At 51.4% G+C, this 12696-nt stretch overlaps 1 protein-coding gene across 4 annotated transcripts in view; it reads left to right on the top strand.

Moving 5' to 3' along the window:
• Positions 1 to 12696, top strand: part of PTPRO (protein tyrosine phosphatase receptor type O) — a 640592-nt gene that overhangs the window by 291416 nt on the left and 336480 nt on the right. For 2 of the 4 annotated variants that reach the window (XM_088461537.1, XM_088461535.1), the window contains exons 12-13: positions 9313 to 9433; positions 10506 to 10645. In XM_088461537.1, coding sequence (XP_088317663.1) covers positions 9313 to 9433; positions 10506 to 10645 — 261 coding nt within the window. Of the gene's footprint in view, positions 1 to 9297; positions 9434 to 10505; positions 10646 to 12696 lie in introns of all 4 variants that reach the window. The other 2 variants (XM_088461536.1, XM_088461534.1) reach the window with 1 other exon arrangement.

Below are 12696 nucleotides of genomic sequence, written 5' to 3'. Positions count from 1 at the left end.
CTGACCATAGGGTGGCTTACTCCCGCATCCATTCTGGCTGACCATAGGGTGGCGGTTACTCCCGCATCCATTCTGGCTGACCATAGGGTGGTTACTCCCGCATCCATTCTGGCTGACCATAGGGTGGCAGTTACTCCCGCATCCATTCTGGCTGACCATAGGGCGGCTTACTCCCGCATCCATTCTGGCTGACCATAGGGCTGTTACTCCCGCATCCATTCTGGCTGACCATAGGGTGGCGGCTTACTCCCGCATCCATTCTTGCTGACCATAGGGTGGTTACTCCTGCATCCATTCTGGCTCACCATAGGGCGGTTACTCCCGCATCCATTCTGGCTGACCATAGGGTTGCTTACTCCCGCATCCATTCTGGCTGACCATAGGGTGGCTTACTCCCGCATCCATTCTGGCTGACCATAGGGTGGCGGCTTACTCCTGCATCCATTCTGGCTGACCATAGGGTGGCTACTCCTGCATCCATTCTGGCTGACCATAGGGTGGCTACTCCCGCATCCATTCTGGCTGACCATAGGGTGGCTACTCCCGGATCCATTCTGGCTGACCATAGGGCAGGGGCTTACTCCCGCATCCATTCTGGCTGACCATAGGGTGGTTACTCCCGCATCCATTCTGGCTGAGCATAGGGTGGTTACTCCCGCATCCATTCTGGCTGACCATAGGGTGGTTACTCCCGCATCCATTCTGGCTGACCATAGGGTGGTTACTCCCGCATCCATTCTGGCTGACCATAGGGCGGTTACTCCCGCATCCATTCTGGCTGACCATAGGGTGGTTACTCCCGCATCCATTCTGGCTGACCATAGGGTGGCGGCTTACACCCGCATCCATTCTGGCTGACCATAGGGTGGCTTACTCCCGCATCCATTCTGGCTGACCATAGGGTGGCGGTTACTCCCGCATCCATTCTGGCTGACCATAGGGTGGCTTACTCCCGCATCCATTCTGGCTGACCATAGGGTGGCAGTTACTCCCGCATCCATTCTGGCTGACCATAGGGTGGTTACTCCCGCATCCATTCTGGCTGACCATAGGGTGGCAGTTACTCCCGCATCCATTCTGGCTGACCATAGGACGGCTTACTTCCGCATCCATTCTGGCTGACCATAGGGCTGTTACTGCCGCATCCACTCTGGCTGACCATAGGGTGGTGGCTTACTCCCGCATCCATTCTGGCTGACCATAGGGTGGTTACTCCCGCATCCATTCTGGCTCACCATAGGGCGGTTACTCCCGCATCCATTCTGGCTGACCTTAGGGTGGCTACTCCCGGATCCATTCTGGCTGACCATAGGGCAGGGGCTTACTCCCGCATCCATTCTGGCTGACCATAGGGTGGTTACTCCCGCATCCATTCTGGCTGAGCATAGGGTGGTTACTCCAGCATCCATTCTGGCTGACCATAGGGTGGCGGCTTACTCCCACATCCATTCTGGCTGACCATAGGGTGGCGGCTTACTCCCGCATCCATTCTGGCTGACCATAGGGCGGTTACTCCCGCATCCATTCTGGCTGACCATAGGGTGGCTTACTCCTGCATCCATTCTGGCTGACCATAGGGTGGCTTACTCCCGCATCCATTCTTGATGACCATAGGGTGGTTACTCCCGCATTCATTCTGGCTGACCATAGGGCAGGGGCTTACTCCCGCATCCATTCTGGCTGACCATAGGGTGGTTACTCCCGCATCCATTCTGGCTGACCATAGGGTGGCTTACTCCCGCATCCATTCTGGCTGACCATAGGGTGGCGGCTTACTCCCGCATCCATTTTGGCTGACCATAGGGTGATTACTCCCGCATCCATTCTGGCTGACCATTGGGCGGCTTACTCCCACATCCATTCTGGCTGACCATAGGGTGGCGGCTTACTCCCACATCCATTCTGGCTGACCATAGGGTGGCTTTCTCCCGCATCCATTCTGGATGACCATAGGGTGGTTACTCCCGCATCCATTCTGGCTGACCATAGGGCGGCTTACTCCCACATCCATTCTGGCTGACCATAGGGTGGTTACTCCCGCATCCATTCTGGATGACCATAGGGCAGGGGCTTACTCCCGCATCCATTCTGGCTGACCATAGGGTGGTTACTCCCGCATCCATTCTGGCTGACCATAGGGTGGCTTACTCCCGCATCCATTCTGGCTGACCATAGGGTGGCAGCTTACTCCCGCATCCATTTTGGCTGACCATAGGGTGGTTACTCCCGCATCCATTCTGGCTGACCATAGGGCGGCTTACTCCCACATCCATTCTGGCTGACCATAGGGTGGCGGCTTACTCCCGCATCCATTCTGGCTGACCATAGGGTGGCTTTCTCCCGCATCCATTCTGGCTGACCATAGGGCGGTTACTCCCGCATCCATTCTGGCTGACCATAGGGTGGCTTTCTCCCGCATCCATTCTGGCTGACCATAGGGTGGCTTTCTCCCGCATCCATTCTGGCTGACCATAGGGCGGTTACTCCCGCATCCATTCTGGCTGACCATAGGTTGGCTTACTCCCGCATCCATTCTGGCTGACCATAGGGCGGCTTACTCCCGCATCCATTCGGGCTGACCATAGGGTGGCTTACTCCCGCATCCATTCGGGCTGACCATAGGGTGGTTACTCCTGCATCCATTCTGGCTGACCATAGGGCGGCTTACTCCTACATCCATTCTGGATGACCATAGGATGGCTTACTCCCGCATCCATTCTGGCTGACCATAGGGCGGCTTACTCCCGCATCCATTCTGGCTGACCATAGGGCGGTTACTCCCGCATCCATTCTGGCTGACCATAGGGTGGCGGCTTACACTCGCATCCATTCTGGCTGACCATAGGGTGGCTTACTCCCGCATCCATTCTGGCTGACCATAGGGTGGCGGTTACTCCCGCATCCATTCTGGCTGACCATAGGGTGGTTACTCCCGCATCCATTCTGGCTGACCATAGGGTGGTTACTCCCGCATCCATTCTGGCTGACCATAGGGCGGTTACTCCCGCATCCATTCTGGCTGACCATAGGGCGATTACTCCCGCATCCATTCTGGCTGACCATAGGGTGGCGGCTTACACCCGCATCCATTCTGGCTGACCATAGGGTGGCTTACTCCCGCATCCATTCTGGCTGACCATAGGGTGGCGGTTACTCCCGCATCCATTCTTGCTGACCATAGGGTGGCTTACTCCCGCATCCATTCTGGCTGACCATAGGGTGGCGGTTACTCCCGCATCCATTCTGGCTGACCATAGGGTGGTTACTCCCGCATCCATTCTGGCTGACCATAGGGTGGCAGTTACTCCCGCATCCATTCTGGCTGACCATAGGGCGGCTTACTCCCGCATCCATTCTGGCTGACCATAGGGCTGTTACTCCCGCATCCATTCTGGCTGACCATAGGGTGGCGGCTTACTCCCGCATCCATTCTGGCTGACCATAGGGTGGTTACTCCCGCATCCATTCTGGCTCACCATAGGGCGGTTACTCCCGCATCCATTCTGGCTGACCATAAGGTGGCTTACTCCCGCATCCTTTCTGGCTGACCATAGGGTGGCTTACTCCCGCATCCATTCTGGCTGACCATAGGGTGGCGGCTTACTCCTGCATCCATTCTGGCTGACCATAGGGTGGCTACTCCTGCATCCATTCTGGCTGACCATAGGGTGGCTACTCCCGCATCCATTCTGGCTGACCATAGGGTGGCTACTCCCGGATCCATTCTGGCTGACCATAGGGTAGGGGCTTACTCCCGCATCCATTCTGGCTGACCATAGGGTGGTTACTCCCGCATCCATTCTGGCTGAGCATAGGGTGGTTACTCCCACATCCATTCTGGCTGACCATAGGGTGGTTACTCCCGCATCCATTCTGGCTGGCCATTGGGCGGCTTACTCCCACATCCATTCTGGCTGACCATAGGGTGGCGGCTTACTCCCACATCCATTCTGGCTGACCATAGGGTGGCTTTCTCCCGCATCAGTTCTGGATGACCATAGGGTGGTTACTCCCGCATCCATTCTGGCTGACCATAGGGTGGCTTACTCCCGCATCCATTCTGGCTGACCATAGGGTGGCGGTTACTCCCGCATCCATTCTGGCTGACCATAGGGTGGCTTACTCCCGCATCCATTCTGGCTGAACATAGGGTGGCAGTTACTCCCGCATCCATTCTGGCTGACCATAGGGTGGTTACTCCCGCATCCATTCTGGCTGACCATAGGGTGGCAGTTACTCCCGCATCCATTCTGGCTGACCATAGGGCGGCTTACTCCCGCATCCATTCTGGCTGACCATAGGGCTGTTACTCCCGCATCCATTCTGGCTGACCATAGGGTGGCGGCTTACTCCCGCATCCATTCTGGCTGACCATAGGGTGGTTACTCCCGCATCCATTCTGGCTCACCATAGGGCGGTTACTCCCGCATCCATTCTGGCTGACCATAGGGTGGCTTACTCCCGCATCCATCCTGGCTGACCATAGGGTGGCTTACTCCCGCATCCATTCTGGCTGACCATAGGGTGGCGGCTTACTCCTGCATCCATTCTGGCTGACCATAGGGTGGCTACTCCTGCATCCATTCTGGCTGACCATAGGGTGGCTACTCCCGCATCCATTCTGGCTGACCATAGGGTGGCTACTCCCGGATCCATTCTGGCTGACCATAGGGTAGGGGCTTACTCCCGCATCCATTCTGGCTGACCATAGGGTGGTTACTCCCGCATCCATTCTGGCTGAGCATAGGGTGGTTACTCCCACATCCATTCTGGCTGACCATAGGGTGGTTACTCCCGCATCCATTCTGGCTGACCATAGGGTGGTTACTCCCGCATCCATTCTGGCTGACCATAGGGCGGTTACTCCCGCAGCCATTCTGGCTGACCATAGGGCGGTTACTCCCGCATCCATTCTGGCTGACCATAGGGTGGCGGCTTACACCCGCATCCATTCTGGCTGACCATAGGGTGGCTTACTCCCGCATCCATTCTGGCTGACCATAGGGTGGCGGTTACTCCCGCATCCATTCTGGCTGACCATAGGGTGGCTTACTCCCGCATCCATTCTGGCTGACCATAGGGTGGCGGTTACTCCCGCATCCATTCTGGCTGACCATAGGGTGGTTACTCCCGCATCCATTCTGGCTGACCATAGGGTGGCAGTTACTCCCGCATCCATTCTGGCTGACCATAGGGCGGCTTACTCCCGCATCCATTCTGGCTGACCATAGGGCTGTTACTCCCGCATCCATTCTGGCTGACCATAGGGTGGCGGCTTACTCCCGCATCCATTCTTGCTGACCATAGGGTGGTTACTCCTGCATCCATTCTGGCTCACCATAGGGCGGTTACTCCCGCATCCATTCTGGCTGACCATAGGGTTGCTTACTCCCGCATCCATTCTGGCTGACCATAGGGTGGCTTACTCCCGCATCCATTCTGGCTGACCATAGGGTGGCGGCTTACTCCTGCATCCATTCTGGCTGACCATAGGGTGGCTACTCCTGCATCCATTCTGGCTGACCATAGGGTGGCTACTCCCGCATCCATTCTGGCTGACCATAGGGTGGCTACTCCCGGATCCATTCTGGCTGACCATAGGGCAGGGGCTTACTCCCGCATCCATTCTGGCTGACCATAGGGTGGTTACTCCCGCATCCATTCTGGCTGAGCATAGGGTGGTTACTCCCGCATCCATTCTGGCTGACCATAGGGTGGTTACTCCCGCATCCATTCTGGCTGACCATAGGGTGGTTACTCCCGCATCCATTCTGGCTGACCATAGGGCGGTTACTCCCGCATCCATTCTGGCTGACCATAGGGTGGTTACTCCCGCATCCATTCTGGCTGACCATAGGGTGGCGGCTTACACCCGCATCCATTCTGGCTGACCATAGGGTGGCTTACTCCCGCATCCATTCTGGCTGACCATAGGGTGGCGGTTACTCCCGCATCCATTCTGGCTGACCATAGGGTGGCTTACTCCCGCATCCATTCTGGCTGACCATAGGGTGACAGTTACTCCCGCATCCATTCTGGCTGACCATAGGGTGGTTACTCCCGCATCCATTCTGGCTGACCATAGGGTGGCAGTTACTCCCGCATCCATTCTGGCTGACCATAGGGCGGCTTACTCCCGCATCCATTCTGGCTGACCATAGGGCTGTTACTGCCGCATCCACTCTGGCTGACCATAGGGTGGCGGCTTACTCCCGCATCCATTCTGGCTGACCATAGGGTGGTTACTCCCGCATCCATTCTGGCTCACCATAGGGCGGTTACTCCCGCATCCATTCTGGCTGACCTTAGGGTGGCTACTCCCGGATCCATTCTGGCTGACCATAGGGCAGGGGCTTACTCCCGCATCCATTCTGGCTGACCATAGGGTGGTTACTCCCGCATCCATTCTGGCTGAGCATAGGGTGGTTACTCCAGCATCCATTCTGGCTGACCATAGGGTGGCGGCTTACTCCCACATCCATTCTGGCTGACCATAGGGTGGCGGCTTACTCCCGCATCCATTCTGGCTGACCATAGGGCGGTTACTCCCGCATCCATTCTGGCTGACCATAGGGTGGCTTACTCCCGCATCCATTCTGGATGACCATAGGGTGGCTTACTCCCGCATCCATTCTGGATGACCATAGGATGGCTTACTCCCGCATCCATTCTGGCTGACCATAGGGCGGCTTACTCCCGCATCCATTCTGGCTGACCATAGGGTGGCTTACTCCCGCATCCATTCTGGCTGACCATAGGGTGGCTTACTCCCGCATCCATTCTGGCTGACCATAGGGTGGCTTTCTCCCGCATCCATTCTGGATGACCATAGGGTGGCGGCTTACTCCCGCATCCATTTTGGCTGACCATAGGGTGGTTACTCCCGCATCCATTCTGGCTGACCATAGGGTGGCTTACTCCCGCATCCATTCTGGATGACCATAGGGTGGCGGCTTACTCCCGCATCCATTCTGGCTGACCATAGGGTGGTTACTCCCGCATCCATTCTGGCTGACCATAGGGCGGCTTACTCCCACATTCATTCTGGCTGACCATAGGGTGGTTACTCCCGCATTCATTCTGGCTGACCATAGGGCAGGGGCTTACTCCCGCATCCATTCTGGCTGACCATAGGGTGGTTACTCCCGCATCCATTCTGGCTGACCATAGGGTGGCTTACTCCCGCATCCATTCTGGCTGACCATAGGGTGGCGGCTTACTCCCGCATCCATTTTGGCTGACCATAGGGTGATTACTCCCGCATCCATTCTGGCTGACCATTGGGCGGCTTACTCCCACATCCATTCTGGCTGACCATAGGGTGGCGGCTTACTCCCACATCCATTCTGGCTGACCATAGGGTGGCTTTCTCCCGCATCCATTCTGGATGACAATAGGGTGGTTACTCCCGCATCCATTCTGGCTGACCATAGGGCGGCTTACTCCCACATCCATTCTGGCTGACCATAGGGTGGTTACTCCCGCATCCATTCTGGCTGACCATAGGGCAGGGGCTTACTCCCGCATCCATTCTGGCTGACCATAGGGTGGTTACTCCCGCATCCATTCTGGCTGACCATAGGGTGGCTTACTCCCGCATCCATTCTGGCTGACCATAGGGTGGCAGCTTACTCCCGCATCCATTTTGGCTGACCATAGGGTGGTTACTCCCGCATCCATTCTGGCTGACCATAGGGCGGCTTACTCCCACATCCATTCTGGCTGACCATAGGGTGGCGGCTTACTCCCGCATCCATTCTGGCTGGCCATAGGGTGGCTTTCTCCCGCATCCATTCTGGCTGACCATAGGGCGGTTACTCCCGCATCCATTCTGGCTGACCATAGGGTGGCTTTCTCCCGCATCCATTCTGGCTGACCATAGGGTGGCTTTCTCCCGCATCCATTCTGGCTGACCATAGGGCGGTTACTCCCGCATCCATTCTGGCTGACCATAGGGTGGCTTTCTCCCGCATCCATTCTGGCTGACCATAGGGCGGCTTACTCCCACATCCATTCGGGCTGACCATAGGGTGGCTTACTCCCGCATCCATTCTGGCTGACCATAGGGTGGTTACTCCTGCATCCATTCTGGCTGACCATAGGGCGGCTTACTCCTACATCCATTCTGGCTGACCATAGGGTGGCTTACTCCCGCATCCATTCTGGCTGACCATTGGGCGGTTACTCCCGCATCCATTCTGGCTGACCATAGGGCGGTTACTCCCGCATCCATTCTGGCTGACCATAGGGTGGTTACTCCCGCATCCATTCTGGCTGACCATAGGGTGGCTTAAAAGTCCATTGGTGCTTCTTTGTGTGCAAGCGGCGGATCAGAGACACAGCTGATGGGTGCCTCTGTACAACACTTGGGTGCCTCAGTGCAAAACATGGGTGCCTCAGTACAAAACATGGGTGCCTCTGTACAAAACATGGCAGCTGAGACATTACCATATTTTCACAAAACTGCTGTGTACTGAGCTGTGGCGCGACGGGATTTGCGTCACCTATAAATCAGGCCCTTGGACACTAAACTGCCGTCAATATTTGTTGTCTTGTAAATTTCCCCCTAGTTGTAATATTAGAATTTGTCTTAGTAAGAGGGATGAATGTCTCTGTCCCATAATCTTTCATCAGTCCTCACGCCCATCTAATGTCACCAACATCCGGCTCTCTGTGTACAGTCCCAAGAAGAGAACGTTAGTCCCTGTATTTTCTTTTTTCATCTGAATCCTGTCTTGGGCCTTGTGACCTCGACACTCTATGGATGGAATCTTATAATACTGTATCCTGTGCAAATATATGTGGGGGTGCAGTGTTATATTTGTATATAATATGCCTTTGCCCAGCAGCAAAGTCAAATTCAGATGTAATAAAAAAACTTTAGAGATATTCACGGACATTCCCGGCTCATAATAAAATTAATGCTATGTAGCTGATAATCCTTTAAAAACTCTGCTCTAAATAACTGACCATTCAACTCAATCACTGAATTATTACTAGAGAGTGGTGTATATACTGCTTCCATTTATAATCACTATGTATTGTAATATGTAATACACTATGTATTGTAATATGTAATACACTTTGTATTGTAATATGTAATACTATGTACTGTTGTAATATGTAATACACTTTGTATTGTAATATGTAATACACTATGTATTGCATTATGTAATACACTATGTATTGTAATATGTAATACACTATGTATTGTAATATGTAATACACTATGTATTGTAATATGTAATACAGGAAAAGTAAGATAATGTTTTTGTATCTGTGCTAATACTGATACAGTCAATGGTGTTTCAGGTATCTCGCAACACGATGACTGCAGCGATGAGTCTACCTGCTGGGGACATTTATAACGTTACTGTCACCGCCTGTACGGAGAGGAGCAGTAACACGTCTCTGCCTTATTTGGTTAAACTCGGTAAGGGTTTCTTATGTTTGGATACAATTTGGCAATTGTCAAAGTTTTTATCAGTTGTTGTTACTCCAGATGGATTTGTACTGTTACCATTAGGAGTTATTGCTGATTCTGCAATATTCAATACTAATTAGCAGCATTCTCGTGCCCACGGAAAATTCCATTTGAGCTCGGGGGGCTGAGAGTAGAATGTCAACACCGCCGGTTCAATTGCTGTGGCGGGCGCCATCTAGTGGCCACCGGCGCACAACACACTTGAATATCTCCAGTAGAGGTGTGGAGCAGCGTTTTATATATATATATATATATATATATATATATATATATATACAGTATATATATATATATATTGTGGCAGTATCACCAGAGATGGCGCTGGTGAGCCGCAGTTTCTGTGTGGGGTTGGAGAGACCTTCCCACACAGGGTAGAAATACTGGGTTGTGACCCATCTGTGTGCTGCCTTGTGGAGAGAGCTCAGGTTTGGGCTGATGGGAAGGCAGACCAGACAGGCTGCTGTTGGACACAGTCTATGTGGGACTGTGGCAGCCATAGAGCCCAGTGAAGCTAAGCCAAGTCATTGGGGGCCAGGAGACCTGTGTCTGGACCTTGCAGGAGGCACGGGGGACCACAAACCTCTTAGACTGTGTGACATTGAAGCAGCTGGGCTGCAGGCTGAGGAAGCCAGGGCCTATACCTGGAGGATACAGGGAAGGCCACCAAGACTGATGGTGTTTGTATAGCTGTGGCAGCCAAGCCAGGCTGGAGCTGGCAATAGACCTGCAGAGAAGCAGGCACAGACTTTATTGGCAGACTAACTGCACCTTGATAGAGAGGGTTCAAGAAGTAAGCTAGTGCCCTAAGAGAGGGCTAGGTTGTTTGTTATTTTCTATTTCTGTTTCTTGATTTTTTTTTTCATGCTGGAAGAAAAGCACCATTGAGTTTATTTACTTGAAAGCTGTGTGTGGACATCATTAAGCATCTAAACACTGCACCAATCCACCCTCTACTGAGCTAATTATCCCAAGTTATCACAATATATATATATAAAGTCTGTGACCTTTTTCTTTTACTCAGGGCCGGTTCCTCCAAAGTCTATGTATGCTGTGAACAAGACCCAAACATCGTTCACTCTTCTGTGGGTGGAAGAAGGATTTTCTGATTACTTTGAAGTATTCTGCTGGTGCTTAGACCCTGCCCAGGATGAATATGAAAAGGTAAATGTATATAATACATGTGACTGCTGCATTTTCTGAATGTTCCGCTGCAGGACAGATGTCCCTGTACCTGTAAGATTATCAGTAGCTTATACAGTCAGGTGCATAAATATTGGGACATTGACAAAAATTTAATATTTTGGCCTCTATTCACCACAATGGCTTTGAAATGAAACAAACAAGATGTGCTTTACCTGCAGACTTTCAGATTTAATTTGAGGGTAATTACATCCAAATCAGGTGAACGTTGTAGGAATTACAACAGTTTCTATATGTGCCTCCCACTTTTTAAGGGGCCAAAAGTAATGGGACAAACTAAACAATCCTAAATCTAACTTTTACTTTTTAATACTTTGTTGCAAATCCTTTGCAGGCAATCGCAGCCTGGAGTCTGGAACGCATAGACATCACCAGACGCTGGGTTTCATCTCTGGTGATGCTCTGCCAGGCCTCTACTGCAAATGTCTTCAGTTCCTGCTTGTTCTTGGGGCATTTTCCCTTCAGTTTTGTCTTCATCAAGTGAAATGCATGCTCAATCGGATTCAGGTCAGGGGATTGACTTGGCGATTGCATAACATTCCACTCTTTAGCCTTAAAAACCTCTTTGGTTGCTTTTGCAGTATGCTTCTGGTCATTGTCCATCTGCACTGTGAAGCGCCGTCCAATGAGTTCTGAAGCATTTGACTGAATATGAGCATATAATATTGCCTGAAACACTTCAGAATTCATTCTGCTGCTTTTGTCAGCAGTCACATCATCAATAAATACAGGGAACCAGTTCCATTGGCAGCCATACATCCCCACGCCATGACACTACCACCACCATGCTTCACTGATGAGGTGGTATGTTTTGGATCATGAGCAGTTCCTTTCCTTCTCCATACTCTTGTCTTCCCATCACTCTGGTACAAGTTGATCTTTGTCTCATCTGTCCATAGGATGTTGTTCCAGAACTGTAATGGCTTTTTTAGATGTTGTTTGGCAAACTCAAATCTGGTCTTCCTGTTTTTGTGGTTCACCAATGGTTTACATCTTGCGGTGAACCCTCTATATTCACTCTTGTGAAGTCGTCTCTTGATTGTTGACTTTGACACATATACACCTACCTCCTGGAGAGTGTTCTTGATTTAGCCAACTGTTGTGAAGGGGTTTTTCTTCACCAGGGAAATAATTATTCTGTCATCCACCACAGTTGTTTTCCGTGGTCTTCGGGTCTTTTGGTGTTGCTGAGCTCTCCGATGCGTTCTTTCTTTTTAAGAATGTTCCAAACAGTTGATTTGGCCACACCTAATGTTTTGCTATCACTCTGATGGGTTTGTTTTGATTTTTCAGCCTAATGATGGCTTGCTTCACTGATAGTGACAGCTCTTTGGATCTCATATTGAAAGTCGACAGCAACTGATTCCAAATGCAAATGTCACACCTAGAATCAACTCCAGACCTTTAACCTGCTTAATTGATAATGAAATAACGAGGGAATAGCCCACACCTATCCATGAAATAGCTTTTGAGTTGATAGTCCCATTACTTTTGGCCCCTTAAAAAGTGGGAGGCACATATAGAAACCATTGCAATTCCTACACCGTTCACCTGATTTGGATGTAATTACCCTCAAATTAAATCTGAAAGTCTGCAGTTAAAGCACATCTTGTTTGTTTCATTTCAAAGCCATTGTGGTGGTGAATAGAGGCCAAAATATGAAAATTCTGTCAATGTCCCAATATTTATGCACCTGACTGTATGTAAGGGATTCCTCACCATCATGGAAGTGGCTACTTTGCGTCCTGCTTAGATCATTTCTGAGCTGTAACCATTGGGGTTAGGTAATAGTAATAATAATACCTTTATTTATATAGCGCTCTTCTCCTAAAGGACTCAAAATGCTTTACATTTGCCTTTACAGTACAAAATAAGCTTAAACAAGGGACATTAGTGAAATGCTTGGGTGAGTCTTGAGTCTATTTTTGAAGGATTCTAGAGTGGAGGCCTCTCGAACTGTGCGGGAAAGTGAGTTCCGAGCCCCAAAACTGAAAGCTCGACCTCCAGACAAA

This window comes from Taudactylus pleione, unplaced genomic scaffold (genome assembly GCF_031769625.1).
Source record: "Taudactylus pleione unplaced genomic scaffold, aTauple2 ptg001061l, whole genome shotgun sequence".
NCBI lineage: Eukaryota > Metazoa > Chordata > Amphibia > Anura > Myobatrachidae > Taudactylus > Taudactylus pleione.
Note: the sequence above shows the minus strand (reverse complement) of the source record. Positions and strands in the feature narration are given on the sequence as shown.